We start from the raw sequence: 16,527 nt of genomic DNA, 5'->3' as shown, positions 1-16,527 counted from the left end.
AAAGTATACCACCTTGAACTTTGACAAGTTTGAAACGAGGTCTGACAATAGTAGTTTTATCTTCTGCTTGCAGTGTGTACATTTTGCCATGTTTGCCTAAAACTTCATAATATTCTCTTGTATACTTTCTTCTATTTTACGAACACGAACGTGAGTACCTGTCGAGTTCCCATTGTTGTCATAGTCAATAGTATTTTCATATGGGTCGCGTTTAGGTATTTCTATTTTTACTTTGTCGCCTTTCTTAAGTTTGAAGCCTGGCATTCTTTCTTGTTTGTCTCTTTTGACTAAACTATTAAATATATAGTCTTTCTCTAAGTCGGGGTTGTTTTTCATTTCTTCGGGGGAGTGGTTTCCCAAACCTTTTTGTTTACGGGTATTGTAAATATTTAAAACTTGTCTCATCTTTGCCATGGAGAAATGTCTGTATTTGTCGTCATATGACATTTCATTTGCTTCACCACCTTGTGGTTGGTTTAAGTCTCTTAAGATTTTTATACAACTGTCAATGACACCAAGAGCAGAATGGTTTTGGTCGACAATGAAATATTGGTTTACATTTTTTGAACGCAGATAGTTTTTAATATCGTCTGATTTGAAAGAACTTTCACAGTCAGATGTCAGTTTTGTTGGATGGTATTTGTCAACGAATATTGTCAAAGCAGTTTTCACATCTAAAATATTTTTGGACCATAATGGTATGGCTTCACAGTATCTTGTGTTTTGACCGACAAATATTAGCCAGTATGGTGGTCCATCTTCTCTATACCTCGGAATGTTTTCCAAGATATCCATAAACCAAGCATTTGGTGTTGAACTAAAGATTTTTACCATGAGTGCTTTCTTTGTTGCTTTAGAAACATACGGGTCCTTGTTTGGATTCGTCATTTTTACCCCATAAGAAATGGGTTTATTTGGCGCATTAGCAGGAGTTGCATCTAGATTTTTACCCGCAGTGGGAACACTAGCCAGAGGTGCATTTGGAATTGGAAGGAAGATTTTGAGTACATTAGGTATACTGAAAGAGAAAGCACAACCTATTATACAAACTGTACAGAAAGGTTGGGAGGTAGCACGAGATGCAGCAAATCTTATTCCAAATCCTGAAACAAGAGGAAAAGTTCAAGGATGGATGGACAATGTTTCCAGACAAGCAGGAAACTATTATAACAAAGCAAATGACTACTATAACCAAGCAGGACACTATATGGACCAAGGTGAAAGATTCTTTAACAGAGGATATAACCATGCACAACAGTGGGTAAACAATAACCAACCTCAACCGCCTCAAACGTGGGGAATGTAAAATTTTTTACTGAGATGAAATGAACAATACAGCATTGAGACAAATGGGTTCAAGATGGATTTGTCGACTTCCAGCAGTTACACCACGTGTTTGTCAAGTCCTCCCTATACCTCAGGAAGTTTTAGACCGACTTAAAAAACCTCAACAACCAGTTGAAAACAAACCAAACTAAAATTTTTTACTGAGATGAAATGACCGAAGAAGTTGAAACGGTAGATTTGACACCACAAACAAAAAGTTCAGAACCATTGTCAAAACCTGTCAAAGAACTTACAGATGAAGAGAAAAATTCAATAATAGAAAGTGCCAGGTCTGGAAATACAAACCCTAACTATAAAGTCACTTTTCATAGAAATGGAACGGCTAGTATCTCAAAAAAGAAACAGACTCTCACAAATAAAATATTGAAGTCTGAAGGAGTTTATGAGACAACAGATGGAAAAGTTTACTTCACCGACCAACAGTTCATTATAGAACATCTCATTGACTTAGAGTCGAAATATTCTAAACTTTACAACAAACACAAAAAGTTGAAAGGAAAACAAAAACAAATGGCATATGATATTTACGAAGATGTTGACGACACAACCATACCTGCAAGTGAGGTAAAGTCAGAGGAACCGAAAAGTGACGAAAAACCGATAGAAGAAGAAAAACAAAAAACTGAAGATAAACCAAAACCAAAGTTTAGTTTGGAAACTACTAAAACAAGCCAACCTTCATTAGCTGGTATGGGTTGGCGTCAAAGGCTTTTGGTAGCAGGTGGTTACGTAAAGTAAAGAGAAAAACATTTTTTTATTTTTATTTGAAATGTACGCTGAGTTGTTGGAGAAGACCGTTGGGAAACTTGTTTGTTAGATGAGAAATATGAAATGGCATACCATTTAAAACAAAATATTTTTAAAAAAACATTTTTTTATTTTATTTGAAATGTACGCTGAGTTTGTTGGAACAGACCGTTGGGAAACTTGTTTGTTAGATGAGAAATATGAAATTCACTGTTGTGAGTCATTTGAAGTCAGAAACAAAAAGACAAAAAGAGTTTTAAGCGGATGGGAGCGAAATGACGGATATGCTAATATGAAGATGAGTGGAAAAAACTATTTTAAACATGTTGTCATTGCAACTCATTTTATACCGAACCCTAACAATTTACCTTTTGTAGACCATATAAACCATATAAGAAACGACAATAGACTTGAAAACTTGCGTTGGGTCACTTGTTCTGAAAACAATAAGAACATAGGCAAATTTCGAGATATTGTATTCGAATTGTCGACGAACTAGAAGATGAAGCAATTGAAATTACAGACTATGGCGAGCATACGTTTGAGTTTTACTACTATAGCGAAGAACAAGACTCTTTCTACTTTTATACCGGCGTAAACTATAGGAAATTACAAGTATGTTTTACTAAGGCGGGCTATGCTCATGTAAACGCTAGAGATACAGATGGAAAATACGTTCAAATACATCTTAACAAATTCAAGAAGCTATATGGCATACCATTTTAAAACGTTTTTAAAACAGTATATTTTTACATATATTAAATGTTTCAGGTTGAAAAACAAAGAACAAAAGTAGCAGATACAAAACCGTTAGACTATATCTTTACAAACGCTGGTAGGAATATATCAGATGAAGAAATTTCATCCCGTACTTACAGGTTTGACTATCCAATTCGTTGGCTTCAAAGTCCTTCAGATGCAAAGGCAATAGGATTTAGAAGAGTTTTGTTTTCAAATAGAACTAACGCGTTTATGTTCGCGGTATATTTTCATGGGCAATATATAGGTTCTGATGGTCTAATAGACAAATTTGATGAAATGAGAATCTTTACAGTTCGTTCAGACGAAAGTCTTGAAAAAACTCTAAATGACTTTCAAACTCAAATAAACAAATACTACTGGGAATTTCAAGAAAAATACGACTCTTTACTAAATGGAACATACTATCTGAAACTAGAATACGACAAGATGAATTCCACAGTTTCATTTCAAAGGATTGAAATTAACCCTCGAAGAAGTACAGAGTTTTTATTTTGGGAAGTAGACAAACGTTCTTGGGCACAATTTCTTCGGTTACTAAACCAGAACGAACCATTGCCACCTGACGGTCCGTTTAAATTTATACGTCCACCAGCAGATTTGACAGTTTATAGAAACGTGTTTGACCCTCAAAATGTTATGTGTCATGCAAGTTTCAGTTCAAGCAACAATAGTTTTCTGTGTATCGGTAAGGACTTTTATGACTTTGCTTCTAAATTCTACGAACCACCTAGTAACAGTTTCTCTGACTTTCAAGTTTGGTTCACAACAAATGGTGTGCAACATATTATTCCATTGTACTATGACTTTTATCTCGAATTGTCTTTCATATATAACTACGGAAAAGTGCTGAAAAAGTATTGAAAAATAATGTTTAGGTGAAGAGGTGAGATTTCACCCGTTTTCTCACCTGTTTTCTCACCCGTTGAATTTTCATGAATTTTGTGCTGAATTCGACAAAAATGAGTTTTTGGTTGAAAAAAGAGGTGGAGCCAAAAGTGGCTTAACCTCAAAACAAGCATTTTGTGAAGAATATACCAACCCGCGGAATTCCGGCGGTTGCTTTTTATACAAAGTTCAACAGGTGAATTTTCATGAATTTCCTTAAGATAGAAAAAAATATATTTTAGGCGACCAGGTCACTCGGTCACTCGGTCATTTTAACTTCTCTGAAAAAGTGTGACAACATGACATTTTGACAACAACACAGGAAATAGATTTCATCGTATATTTTTTGTTAAGACTTCATCGTAAATGTTTTGTTGAGACTTCATCGTATATGTTTTGTCGAGATTTTTATCGTTGTGGTCCGACGGTTAAGCCACAAACGAATGTCCGACGGTTAAGCCACCAAAAAATATTTTTTATTTTTATTGTAAGAACTGAAATGACAGTCGAAGCAAAAACGTTCACGAACAAATCTAATGGCGAAACATTCACAAAAGGCACTTACAACGGTATTGAAGTCTTACGTAGAGACATGGATGGTTATGTAAATGCAACAAATATGTGTCAGCAGTTTAGGAAAGACTTTAGAAAGTTGTTGGAAAATAAGTCCTGGGAAGAGTATTATACGGCATTTTGTGAAGAATATACCAACCGCCGGAATTCCGACGGTTGCTTTTTATACAAGGTTCATGCAGGAATTCCGGATGAAATCAAACATGTTAGAGGAACGTATGTAGACCCAAGACTTGTAAACTATATAGCAATGTGGGCCTCTCCAAAATATTGTATAGCAGTTGGAAAAATTATGGACTCCATAGACAAGAAAGTTCATGAGAAGTTAGATGAAGAAGAACTTGAAGATACAGTAGAAAATGCTAAACCTTTGTTCGAACAAGAAGTTAGAAAAATGTGCGGAAAACAATTAGAACATGAACGTGAGATATGTTATGGTTATAGAGACTCTCCATACGAACTAGACCAATGGGAACAAGAAGATTTAAAGAGAGAATTTAGAGAATATGAACTCGCTAAGATAGCATTTGAAGCTGCAGAAAAGAAGTTAAAAGTTTGGGGTCGTTTTGTAAAAAAATATTGTGAGTAAATGAACCATTTATTTTTATTGAATTCAGCAAAAATAATGTTTAGGTGAAGAGGTGAGATTTCACCTGTTTTTTCACCTCTTTTCTCACCCGTTGAATTTTCATGAATTTCCTTAAGATAGAAAAAATAAAGTTAGTTTTTTTAAAAAAATATTTTTTATTTTTATTGTAAGAACATGTTAGCAACAACAGCACCAAACTCGTTAGTCATGAACCCAACTTCAATGTTAGTAGAGATGAAAAGCTTCATTCCTTCTTCATATACTTTCGAAACAGAAATCCAGAAGATAAAGCAGGAACTTTTAACAAGTAATTTAGACTGTAGTGCGAAAGATGAAACAAATGAAGAATATCTTTATGAAATGCAGGACATTATTGACCATTTGCCTAAACTACCTGAAATTCAGCAGCAAAAACTCACTATTCCTGAATTCGACGAAATTGAAGTCAAAGCAACTGACTCAGTAGAAATAAAGAAGTTCATACGAAAGGTAAATTATGAATTCCTTGGTTTTCATTGCAACCATAAAGTTATGGACAAAGATTGCGACATGGTATATAAGAACATCTCTGACATATATAAATCTGGGGAGTTTAAGACCTACGACAACTTTGTTTCGTTAGTTGCAAAATGTGTTTGGGAAATAAGAGATAAAGACAGAAGGGGTAAAATATGGAACGAACAGATAAGACCAACTGCTTCAGATTTAAAGAAAACCATTGACGCCTTAGTCGTACTTGCAGGTAAGGTTTCAATGTACAATGCAAAAATGAACCCGCAATGTTCAAAATGTAAAGCAGCAATGAGGAAATATAACTACTCCGTCAAAGAGATAGAAAGAATGAGAAACGACTATGCAGATTTAAAGAAAGAAGCAGAAAAGCCAGCAGAAAATAAAATGGACATGTTAGAATTTCTGAACAAAAACTATCCAACAGCAGACGATTTCCTTCTATCTGATGTCAAGAAGAAGTATAAAGAAACTTTCGGTATCGTTAAAACATTTGACATACTAAAAGAAGAAATAGAAGCTACGAAATTGTTTAGGATTTCAAATATACATCGTACAATTCATGTAAAACGCTTGTGAAAAAAGAGGTGAGAAAAGAGGTGAGAAAACGGGTGAAATCTCACCTCTTCACCTAAAATATATTTTTGGGTCATTTACGCTCATTACGAAGAAGTCTTGACAAAACATTTACGATGAAATCATGAAAATTCATGTACGAAGAAGTCTTGACAAAACATGTACGATGAAATCATGAAAATTCATGAGGTGAAAAATTAGGTGAAAAAACAGGTGAAATCTCACCTCTTCACCTAAAATATATTTTTATTGAATTCAGCAACAAAAATCTGAGTAAAATGGCATATGCTTGCTTCCCTCGGAAAACCGAGAGAAGGGATTCCGTATGAAATTCATGAATTTCCTTAAGATAGAAAAAATAAAGTTAGTTTTTTATAAAATATTTTTTTTATCTTGTATGTAAGAACAGAAATGTTAAACATTGAGTTTGAAACAGTTAGAAAGATAGACAATGACACCAAAGTGGTTAGAATAGGTGATTTAAACGTAAGATACTCAAAGAAATACAACAAATATTCTTTGTCAGACATTATATCTCCATCTGGAAAGAAAACATCCCACGACTGGGTTAAAATTGCTTCTACTCAGAAAATTTTGACAAGAAATCCTAAGCTTATGATATCGGTAAGATTCTATGGAACTACAGCATATCTTATAGACAAAAGTCTTATACCAATAGTTTTGTTATGGTTAGACCCAGTTGTTGGATATAACTTCATAACATATGGTTCATTCGATACGGAACGTTGCAGTGAAGGCTTACTTTACATCGTTCAGAAACCGAAGGACTTCAATACAAAGAGATATAAGATAGGAAGAACATATAATATAACTCAAAGATATGACAGTACAGTCAATAGAGTCAAGGTTGTGTTCGTTAACGATATGAGAGCTGCTGAAACAGAACTACTTGAAAAGTTTGAGAAAATGTATGGTGCTCCCATAAAAGGTAAAGAAACGTTTGAAGTAGATGAGATAAATAAAGCTATAAAATTATTTGACGAAGTTGCTGAAAAATACATGTAAAGCGTTTATTTTTGGTCTTTTGTGAAAGTCAGGAAATAACGCTAATTTTTTATAAAATATTTTTTTTATTTTGTATGTAAAGACAGATATGACAACAACAGAGAACACAACAACTGCTATCGTTCATGAAGCCATAAATGAAGAATACGAGTACATACAATATAACAAACAACTCCGTCTCATTCGTTCGGTCAAAGATGACATGTACCAAATGCAAAGTATTTTGACAGCATGTTTTGCTCCAGACACTAAGAAACCACAAGACTGGTTTGAATTAAATAGCACTCATGAACTTTTGAGTGAGTTCGAACATGTAGAACTTAAAAAGATGTACCAAGACAGACAAAACTTACCATTGCATCTAAAAGGTATATATGTTCATAAGTTCCTAGTTAGTTCAATAGCAATGTGGGCTTCTCCTCGTTATGCATGGTATATTTACAGACTTCTTGACGAAGTTGCTGAAAAATACATGTAAAGCGTTTATTTTTGGTCTTTTGTGAAAATAAAAAAATAACGCTAATTTTTTATAAAATATTTTTTTTATTTTGTATGTAAAGACAGATATGACAACAACAGAGAACACAACAACTGCTATCGTTCATGAAGCCATAAATGAAGAATACGAATACATACAATATAACAAACAACTTCGCCTCATTCGTTCGGTCAAAGATGACATGTACCAAATGCAAAGTATAATGAATGCTCTTCGTTCTACAAAGCAAGCATATCATTGGTTTGAAAACCAGCAGGCAAAAGAACTTTTAGAAGAATTTCCTCATATGTTTGCGTTCCTCGGAAAACCGAGGAACGAGATTCCGTACGAAAATCGTAAAAATTTGCCAAATAGTTTGAAAGGATATTATGTTCATAGACTTTTAGTAAATGCTGTAGCAATGTGGGCTTCACCTCGTTACGCTTGTTATATTTTCATGATGTTAGATGAAATTCATAGACAAGAACGTGAAGAGATGGAAAAGAAACTTCAAGCAAAAGATGAAGTCATTGAAGCAAAAGACAAAAACATTCAGAAAAGAATACCACGTTCGGTACCAAAAGGAAAGGAAAAGAACTATAAGTATATGATTTATACTGAAGAGATGGAAAATGAAGAAGACAGAGATATGGTTATGTTGCATTTAGTCAGAAGAAACAACAAAAGCTTTTACGACCTTGCTAAGATTTACAAATCTGACAGAAATTGGTTCTATCGCGAAAACTTACCGATTTCAATGACACCGAATGAAGATGTGAAACAGATAGTTCAAGATACGTTACCTCAAACACACTATGATATGAAAGGTTGTACAATACTTACATTCAAAGAAGATTTGCCGCTACTGAAAGAAAAGATAACAGAGTATTTCGACAACTTCAAAGAGGAAGAGTAAATGAACCATTTATTTTTCAAGCTTGACACCAAAGATGGCTCATGTAGCTCTAGATGGTAAATTGCCTCATCTGCTGGGTCTATGTCGGTCATTGTTTCAAGACAATTTTACTTTTTCAAGACAAGTCTTTTACTTTTTCAAGACAAGTCTTTTACTTTTTCAAGACAAGTCTTTTACTTTTTCAAGACAAGTCTTTTACTTTTTCAAGACAAGTCTTTTACTTTTTCAAGACAAGACCCGTTATTTTTCAAGAAATTTTTGGTGTAAAGTTCTCAAATTTGAGAACAGTGGTCTTGCTTGAAGACGATACCCGTACTTTTTCAAGACAAGTCTTTTACTTTTTCAAGACAAGTCTTTTACTTTTTCAAGACAAGTCTTTTACTTTTTCAAGACAAGTCTTTTACTTTTTCAAGACAAGTCTTTTATTGTTTCAAGACAAGTCTTTTACTTTTTCAAGACAAGTCTTTTATTGTTTCAAGACAATGTCCGACGTACCACCAACCGACAGCCCCAAAGCCAGAAGAACCGACAGCCCCAGCACCACAACAGACTAAGACTAAAACACTTACATTTTTACGCTTGACTTTTTACAATTTGAACTTTGTTTGCGTAGATATGAATTCTGAAAGAAGTATGAGGGTCTTGTATGACTTTGTACTTCTCCCATAGTTCATGTCTGTCAAACTTACCTGCCATGGACTCTTTCATAAGTTCCATGAAATCGTCTTCGGACAATCCGGGGAAAAGTATAATGTCAGTAAGTATTCTTTTAACATCCTTACTTAAACTCTTTGCTGTCTGTACACATATTACGACTGAGATGTTAAAGTGTCTGAGCTTCTTAAGAATTCGACACATGTCTTGTTCTCTGTTCTTTAACAAAGGATGAGAAGCAAAGTCATCTAAGATAAGAAGACATCTGTGAGGGTAAGTCTTCCAATCGTACGATTGCAATTTCTTCGAAATGTATTCTATCTCTTTCTGTTTGTTTCTGAAGTGTTTCTTCTCTAATATTCTCTGCATTTCCTCATTTGGGTCTTTAAACTTCGAATTTATATACTCATTTATAGCATTGTACTTCAAAACTCTTCTTTGGTACTTCTTTATCCAATCTAACAACTCAGTATCCTTTATACATACTAACTTAGACTTTTTTATAATATCTTTGAACGAATTGACGGTTTGGTCAAATTGACCAGAAGTACTACAAATGACTACTAACTCATAGAATGGGTTCTTCTCATCTAGTTCTTGTTGTTGTGCAGCCATTTTAAGATAAGTGAAAGTCTTGCCCGACCCAGGTGGTGCGATTAGACCTGTTATACCATTCTGAGCAAATAAGAACTTGTCATGTATAGGCTTTATCTGAGCATTTTCTAACTTCCTCTTGTTCTTGTTTAAAACATTCTCAAATTTCTTGTCAATGTCAGCAAACTTTTTTTCTAACATATTTTTAGAAAAATTAAAAATTTTATCTTTTAGGAAATGTCTAGCGATTTCGCTATCTATATTCGAGACAAACTTTTCGACAGCAAAACATCTGTCGACCATAAAATCTTACATAGTGTAAACAAGAAAGGTGAATTTGTTCTAAAGTTCTGTTTCTGGGAATATGACAAGAACCATAAAACATTACAAAGAGCAGTCTTAAAATTTGTCAATGACAGACTTGTTGACAGAGATGACGCCGATTGGAAAGATGAAGTCCAACAAAAGTTCTTAGAATGCAAAGAAGGCACATGCGCTGTTCTTGAAGATGAAATAGAAAACAGAATAGAAGAGCTATTAAAGGACAAAGACCTTTTACAAAAATATGGTTCTGAGAAGTTTGACATAACTCCACCAGAGAAGAAGAAGAAGAGAGAGAAGAAAGAAAAGAAAGTAGAAGAAGAGAAGAAAGAACCAGAGCCAATTCCAGAGAAGGTGAGATATGACATGTAAAAATAAAATTTTATTTTTAGAACATTTCTGGGTCAATGTCAATGTTCTCTTCCTCTTTAGGAGCAAACACTGGTTTAGACTCTAAAATCTTTTTACCCAATTTACCTTGAACTTCAACTATCTTAGACTCATAATATTCATAGTCGTCTGCTTTCTTTGGTTCATAAGGTATAACAAGTTTGTATGCTTTGCCTTCTTTAAGGTTTGAAAACCTTCTGTCAAAATTTTCTTTGACTGCTAACAAACCTTCTATGTCTAAGTCTTCAAATTTCGCACCATTTTTAGTCACAATAGCAAACTTAACTGGTTCGATGTTCCAAACTTTGTCAAATGTAGACTTTTCAAAATTGTAGAAGTAAACGTTCAAATAAGCGAATGGGTCTAGTTCTTCTTTGACTTCTGTCATGTACTTGTTGACTGAAATATATTTCGTCATCTTTTCTATCGGATAAAAAAATATTTTTTTTAAATTTACTCAGAAAAATTTTTCTTTGTATATACACCATTCTGAACATCTAAAAGATTTTTGACATTTGCCAAGAATGTACGTTTAGAAGCTGCCATATAACCATACTCTTGACAATACTGTTTATATGAATCGTACAATGACCTTTCATCTAAACACTCAAAGTTAGTCTCATCTATAAACAGTTCATATACACTCTTGTTTGCTTCTAACAATGTTTGTCTTTCTTCGGTATGTGGAATTTGTCTTGGATTGAACTTTGAAATATCTAATGTCATGAAATATGAGAACAAGTGGTTGTAAAAGTTAGGTGTCAAAGTTTCTGCTAAGTCGTCAAAATATTCTGTATCTTGCATATGAGAATCTGACGTTCTGACAACTACATATCTTCTGTCAGAACTTTCTAACTTCATCGGAACGGCGTTGTTTGAAACCATAATGAAATTTGCAACATTTTCACAAACTCTTTGGTCTTTATATTTTCTTTCAACAACTCCAACTTTGTCTGTTATAAGACTCTTCAAAGCATCCGAGTTCAAAACTTTTGTTGTATCTATACTTTGAAGTTCGTTACATACTATAAGTTTCATATTCTCTATTGAAGAGTTAAATTTACCGCAGATGTTTTCTAAGTTTGTCATATTCGGGTTCGAATAACCTTCTAAAAGTTTGCATAAGATATCTGTAAAGAAAGTGTTCTTACCAGTTCCTTGCTTTCCAATTATAATTGAGAGCAGTTTTCATTTTTTAGCACTTGGATGTTGTAAGATGTTTGCAAACCAACATAAGATATACTCATAGACTCTTTCGTTTCCATTGCATATAATTTCTTTGACATGGTCTAACCAAGCTTCTAATAACATTTTCTTTCCATTCTACTTGTTCGTATTTATATCCAGTGAAGATAGAATAGAAGTTTGGAGATGGTGTATAAAACTTTATACCACGAACTGAAAAATCTTCTAACTTTGACAATAAGATATCCCAAGCATCTAACATCTTCATACCAACTTGTACAACTTTTATTTTCTTAAGTTTCTGTTTACATTCTTGTTCTGAAACTATGGTTGCTCTTGGTTTGTTAAAGACAACATCCCATTCTTTCATAACATAACATTCTGGGGCAGAGTCGAATAAATGACTAAACGTTTCAAAATTCTCGACTGCTTTGTTATAGTCTCTAAATGGACACATATTTCTGAAGGCTTGGAAGTCATAAAAATCTGAAACATCTATTCTGTACATTTTTATAAAAATAAAAAAAATATTTTTTTATTCTTGAGCTATTTGTTGCATTTGTTGTTCTTGAGCTATTTGTTGTTGAAGTTGTTCTTGTAAATACAATACTTTCACCAGTTGCATCTTCCAATTCGAAACTTTTCTGCCGTCATTGACAAATACATAGGACATAAAAGTTTTACAGGAACAAAGTTTGCGTCAACTAAGGTTAAGTTTATGTTTGCTAAAGTGTTTGAGTTTACTAAAGCTGAAAATTCTGCATTCGAATGAAACAATAGGCAAACCAGCAGAGAAAGTGTTGTTTATACGCATGAGTATCTTTTGGTCATAGTAGTTTCTGTCGACATTCGAATAGCACTTTGAACCTAAGTTTGAAACAATATATAAAATAGGTGTACTTAAAGTCAATGGAACAGACAAACCTTGTATGACACCTTTTCCTGTTATAGGAAACTGTTGGTAGTAAAAACCAGATATAAGTTTTGTATTATAGCTCATATCGTTTATACTAAACTCAGTCGGACATCCAAACATAATGAAACCTGCTCTAGTTGCAGCACATGTTACATCCGTCCTTAAAGTATTAAATAAGTCAACAAAACCTGTTGGTGGTATATCTGAGTAAGTATCTTCAAAGGAGTATTTTTTACCATTCACAACAATAAAATCTTCTGGTGTCAAAAGAGCAAAACAGGCTTTAGTCGTCATCGTGTTTAAGGTCAGTTTACAATATCGTCCTTGAGGACTTTGTAAGTTTGTTGTTATAGAATTATATGACTCAGGGTTTTTAGTCGTAATAGTATAAACCACTATGTCTTCTGCCATTTACATATATTTAAAAGTTTTTCTGAAAGTGGAGAAGAACTTCATCTAAACTTTCACATGGCGTTTCTTGAAGTTCTCTGTCTAAGAAGTTCAAATATTTTGTAAAGACATAGAACTTTCCTTTGTCTACACGAACAAACAAAACAGGGTCTTTCATATCGTTCAAAAGTGTGTAAAGTCCTTTACATGAAATAAAGTCTATATTGTTTTTTCTTCAAACATCTTTCAAGAAGTTTTGACATTTTTACTTAGCAAATAAATTTTAATGAAATGTTGTGGTCGTCAAATATTTTTATGACGTCTGGGAAACTATATTTTAAGTTCAACGTTTCGCCTCCTTTCATAACGTATATCTTGTCAATGACATTATATGAAACACCACAGCAAGCAATGTCGGGTTCTATTTCTTTGATGTTTATATCGTCTGCCTCTGTCAAAAGTTTCAATAGTTCTTTCAAAACTTCATGAGGTGCGATGACATATGAGTTCACTTTTACAGGGTTGTGCTCAACCAAGTTTAACATTATACCCAAAGCTTGACAAATCTTCTCCTGAGTTTTAAGCTTATCTTTCAGTTGTTGGTAGTCGTTTCGAATATCTGCAACAGAACTTAAGTCTCTGCTAACTTCAGGGTATGTTGGTTGTTCTTTTACAGGAACTATTGTTATACCATCTTGGTCTTCGTATGGTTTCCCCACTTCAACATCTCTTTCTTTGACATTGACAACAACACTTTGACTGTTTGTTTGAGTTGGTGAATTTAACTTCACATCTGCCACGCCATTAAACCTTTTGAAACACTTACGCTTCTATTTTTCGGAAATGACATTTTACTTAGAATAAAAAGATGGACGTATTTGAGTATCTCTTCGAATTGAAGCAGAACAAAGTTTACACACACAAACAATACAAATACATTGACAGAATAGTTCTTTATACAAACAATGGAAAATGTTATAGAATAGCAGTCTTTGCTGAACCAAAATATTTTCATAAAGCAAAGAAAGTTGGTATAACCGAGATGGTGAAAGTTCTTGAAGCAGACAAAAATATAACAACAAAACTGACCGATATTTCTAAAGGTAAGTTTATAATACAATTTTATGTCAAAACTGGCGTACTGTCAATATTTGACGGAGAGAAGTCAGTTCAAGAACAACTTACTGACCTGCTGCCAAAATCTGCTCGATGGAAGCTGTCGTTATGCCAATCTGAGGAGCCCCAGCAGGTTTCATCGAACGAATCTTCAAAAGAGCATCTTCCGTGAAAAGTGCTATTGGTTTTGTAAACTTCTTTGCTCTCAGTTCATCTGGACCGTCTCTGTCACCAGTATATTGTATTTGAACTGTACCAACAGTTGAAATACCACCCATAAAGTCTTCTGAGTCAGCAAATGGAATGCCAAGCCAAAAGTTTGAACGGTCTCCATTTGTATATTGAGTTTTTGACCTCCTGTATGGGTCCATACTTTCACATATTGGCATAATAGAACTTTGCATTTCAGGGTTAATGGTTGTTGTGAAGTTGTTGTTAAAGTTCATAGCATCTAATGTCAAGTTGTATGACCTCATATCCTCAACTGTGGAATATTCTTCTCTTGGATAGTATTTGCCATCTATGTTTATATGATATTTAATACCGGGGTTGTAGAAACAAGAATAGTCATTTATAGTTCGTCTGAACAGTACAAACATAGTATCTGCATGTTTCATTGCAGTTGTTAAAGCAATATCTGTTCTTGCACCTGGGTCAGCACTTTGGTTTCCAACTTCACCTGCAAAGTCTTTGACAGATATTTGGTGTATAGGGAACATAAGTGGAACTGCAATATATTTGGCAGCTAAAGCATTTGAAATATCTGGGTCCAACATATAGACTGCAAGTCTGCTTTCTATTCTCTTGCATTCAAAACTTTTCGCATGTGAACTTAACTGGGTCCAAGCATCTCCAGCAGCATTGAAATAATAGTTTACTTCAGTGTTGAGGTTTGAGAAACCAAAGTCTAAGTCAACTTTGTTTTTGCAAAAGTCGGCGAATGACATTTTATTTGTTCCCACTACTTCTGTAAGAGTGAATGGGTCTTGTGTTGGTGCAATGACTAAGTTATTTTTGCTTGGAGTAAGTTCGATAGAAATTTTTCCTGCCCAGTTTGGCAAGTATCTTAAAAACCTGAAGATGAGGAAAGATGACAAAGGAACTCTAAGTTTCAGTTTTACTTTGGTTACTGCTGCTGCAGTTTGTCCAGAAAGGTTAACATAAACTCCTGGAACGTTAGGGTCAAGTCTTCTTATTTTCTCAATAGTTGCATACTGGTCTGTTTGTTCTCTAGCTTGTGGTTGTACTGAGTTTCTCAAAGCGAACCATTCATAGTTTGCCCATGTTACTGTTTGAACTAAGTCAGAGTTAGAATATATCTTATATCCCATGAAAACTTCTGGAGCATATTGGTATCCGACATAGAAAATTCCATTGCAACCTTTCTTGTCAGACAACTTGGCAGAAGGTTTTATTTCAATGTCTTGTTCCACGTATAAGAAAGAGTTGTCAATAGAAATTATATGAAACCTGTCGCAAGCAATATCTACTGTTGTTGAAGAACCTTCTCCAAACTCACCTACGTTTCCATAAGAAACAGCAGTTGTATATTCGTAAGTTCCAGGAACTATTTCTGACCTTCTAATGGCATTGTCGCATTCGTTATACCATTCGGAAACATTTCCATTCATAGCATCCAAAACTGTTGGCGTTATATTCTGAGCGGCGTACATTTCATATGAGTAAAAATATAGAATAGTTGGATTTATATGTCATAATAGAACCCACTCCGACCAAGCTTTACTTTCTTCCTGACTGAGTTTTTAACTCTTTTTTCCTTCATTGCCCTCTGCTTGAAGTTGTTGCATCTTTGCCTCATGTTCACCTAGTATGTTGTAAATTTCCCATGTCCTTTTTGCCTTTGGGCTCTGGTCGCCCATCTCAGGTAACCTATATCCTAGAAAGAGTTTGTCATAGTCTGTATTTGAGTCTTCGCGTATTGTTTGCATGACTCTTTCCTGAGTTTCCGGTTCAAGCGCTTCAAACAGTGCCTGTCCATATGGAATATGCTCGTTTCCAAATATATGTTTTTGTAGCCATTCTGGTTTTCTTTCCATGTTACCAACTATATCTTTTGTGAATGGGAAAGCTTTTACCCAATCTTTCAGTCTTGCGTCGTTTATTTCTGTAGTTGGTTTTATTTTGTCAAGGAACATGTTTTTCAATACTAACATTTCATTTGGTACTGTCAATTTGAGTTTTCTTAAATATTCATCCCTTCTCAGTTCATTGTCTGCAAAGTAAGTTTTTATGACATTTTGTAAACTTTCGTTTGCAAGGTCATGTACAATAGGTTCTCTTCCTTCTCCCTCCCTAACTTTCTTTCTAAACTCTTCACCAAATATACCATCTCTATGGTTCTGTGTAGTTCTTTGAGATAAATGTTCTAGAACGTCAGGTGTTATATTTCCATCAGCCATGTTCATTTCATACTGGTCCAAAATATCTGCATGTTTCATATCTTTCAATGGCATTAAAGCCGCGCTGAAAAATACCAGCTATATCTGGTTCACCATTGACTTCCATTGCGTCTACAACTTCTTGGAATTGTG

At 34.3% G+C, this 16,527-nt stretch overlaps 14 protein-coding genes and 1 pseudogene across 15 annotated transcripts, besides 1 other annotated feature; 10 read left to right on the top strand and 5 right to left on the bottom strand.

Moving 5' to 3' along the window:
* Nucleotides 1–16,527: part of a mobile genetic element that runs on past both edges of the window.
* TVAGG3_0232040 (K02A2.6-like family) lies at nt 458–888 on the bottom strand (the record flags this gene model as incomplete). Its single annotated transcript, XM_051227377.1, has 1 exon — nt 458–888. A coding segment is annotated over one exon (431 nt), but the record flags the coding sequence as incomplete, so codon positions are not given.
* On the top strand, nt 905–1,306 carry TVAGG3_0232030 (uncharacterized protein; the record flags this gene model as incomplete). Its single annotated transcript, XM_051227376.1, has 1 exon — nt 905–1,306. The coding sequence occupies one exon, from the start codon at nt 905–907 to the stop codon at nt 1,304–1,306; it is 402 nt and encodes a 133-aa protein (XP_051112362.1).
* Nucleotides 1,326–1,478, top strand: TVAGG3_0232020 (uncharacterized protein; the record flags this gene model as incomplete). Its single annotated transcript, XM_051227375.1, has 1 exon — nt 1,326–1,478. The coding sequence occupies one exon, from the start codon at nt 1,326–1,328 to the stop codon at nt 1,476–1,478; it is 153 nt and encodes a 50-aa protein (XP_051112361.1).
* On the top strand, nt 1,498–2,085 carry TVAGG3_0232010 (phage tail repeat-like family; the record flags this gene model as incomplete). Its single annotated transcript, XM_051227374.1, has 1 exon — nt 1,498–2,085. One exon carries the CDS (start codon nt 1,498–1,500, stop codon nt 2,083–2,085), a length of 588 nt encoding a protein of 195 aa, XP_051112360.1.
* TVAGG3_0232000 (uncharacterized protein) lies at nt 2,857–3,717 on the top strand (the record flags this gene model as incomplete). Its single annotated transcript, XM_051227373.1, has 1 exon — nt 2,857–3,717. The coding sequence occupies one exon, from the start codon at nt 2,857–2,859 to the stop codon at nt 3,715–3,717; it is 861 nt and encodes a 286-aa protein (XP_051112359.1).
* TVAGG3_0231990 (uncharacterized protein) lies at nt 4,241–4,903 on the top strand (the record flags this gene model as incomplete). Its single annotated transcript, XM_051227372.1, has 1 exon — nt 4,241–4,903. One exon carries the CDS (start codon nt 4,241–4,243, stop codon nt 4,901–4,903), a length of 663 nt encoding a protein of 220 aa, XP_051112358.1.
* Nucleotides 5,078–5,992, top strand: TVAGG3_0231980 (organellar and viral DNA polymerase type B; the record flags this gene model as incomplete). The annotated part of the gene is made up of 1 exon (XM_051227371.1): nt 5,078–5,992. One exon carries the CDS (start codon nt 5,078–5,080, stop codon nt 5,990–5,992), a length of 915 nt encoding a protein of 304 aa, XP_051112357.1.
* Nucleotides 6,401–6,971, top strand: TVAGG3_0231970 (organellar and viral DNA polymerase type B; the record flags this gene model as incomplete). Its single annotated transcript, XM_051227370.1, has 1 exon — nt 6,401–6,971. A coding segment is annotated over one exon (571 nt), but the record flags the coding sequence as incomplete, so codon positions are not given.
* TVAGG3_0231960 (KilA, N-terminal/APSES-type HTH, DNA-binding family) lies at nt 7,104–7,453 on the top strand (the record flags this gene model as incomplete). Its single annotated transcript, XM_051227369.1, has 1 exon — nt 7,104–7,453. A coding segment is annotated over one exon (350 nt), but the record flags the coding sequence as incomplete, so codon positions are not given.
* On the bottom strand, nt 8,983–9,432 carry TVAGG3_0231950 (protein of unknown function, DUF4106 family; the record flags this gene model as incomplete). The annotated part of the gene is made up of 1 exon (XM_051227368.1): nt 8,983–9,432. The coding sequence occupies one exon, from the start codon at nt 9,430–9,432 to the stop codon at nt 8,983–8,985; it is 450 nt and encodes a 149-aa protein (XP_051112354.1).
* TVAGG3_0231940 (uncharacterized protein) lies at nt 9,895–10,350 on the top strand (the record flags this gene model as incomplete). Its single annotated transcript, XM_051227367.1, has 1 exon — nt 9,895–10,350. One exon carries the CDS (start codon nt 9,895–9,897, stop codon nt 10,348–10,350), a length of 456 nt encoding a protein of 151 aa, XP_051112353.1.
* On the bottom strand, nt 10,822–11,457 carry TVAGG3_0231930 (uncharacterized protein; the record flags this gene model as incomplete). The annotated part of the gene is made up of 1 exon (XM_051227366.1): nt 10,822–11,457. The coding sequence occupies one exon, from the start codon at nt 11,455–11,457 to the stop codon at nt 10,822–10,824; it is 636 nt and encodes a 211-aa protein (XP_051112352.1).
* Nucleotides 13,129–13,664, bottom strand: TVAGG3_0231920 (annotated as a pseudogene). The gene has a single exon. A coding segment is annotated over exon 1 (536 nt).
* Nucleotides 13,728–14,147, top strand: TVAGG3_0231910 (uncharacterized protein; the record flags this gene model as incomplete). Its single annotated transcript, XM_051227365.1, has 1 exon — nt 13,728–14,147. One exon carries the CDS (start codon nt 13,728–13,730, stop codon nt 14,145–14,147), a length of 420 nt encoding a protein of 139 aa, XP_051112351.1.
* On the bottom strand, nt 14,838–15,648 carry TVAGG3_0231900 (uncharacterized protein; the record flags this gene model as incomplete). Its single annotated transcript, XM_051227364.1, has 1 exon — nt 14,838–15,648. A coding segment is annotated over one exon (811 nt), but the record flags the coding sequence as incomplete, so codon positions are not given.

Source organism: Trichomonas vaginalis, chromosome IV (genome assembly GCF_026262505.1).
Source record: "Trichomonas vaginalis G3 chromosome IV, whole genome shotgun sequence".
In the NCBI taxonomy this organism is placed as follows: Eukaryota; Parabasalia; order Trichomonadida; family Trichomonadidae; genus Trichomonas; species Trichomonas vaginalis.
Note: the sequence above shows the minus strand (reverse complement) of the source record. Positions and strands in the feature narration are given on the sequence as shown.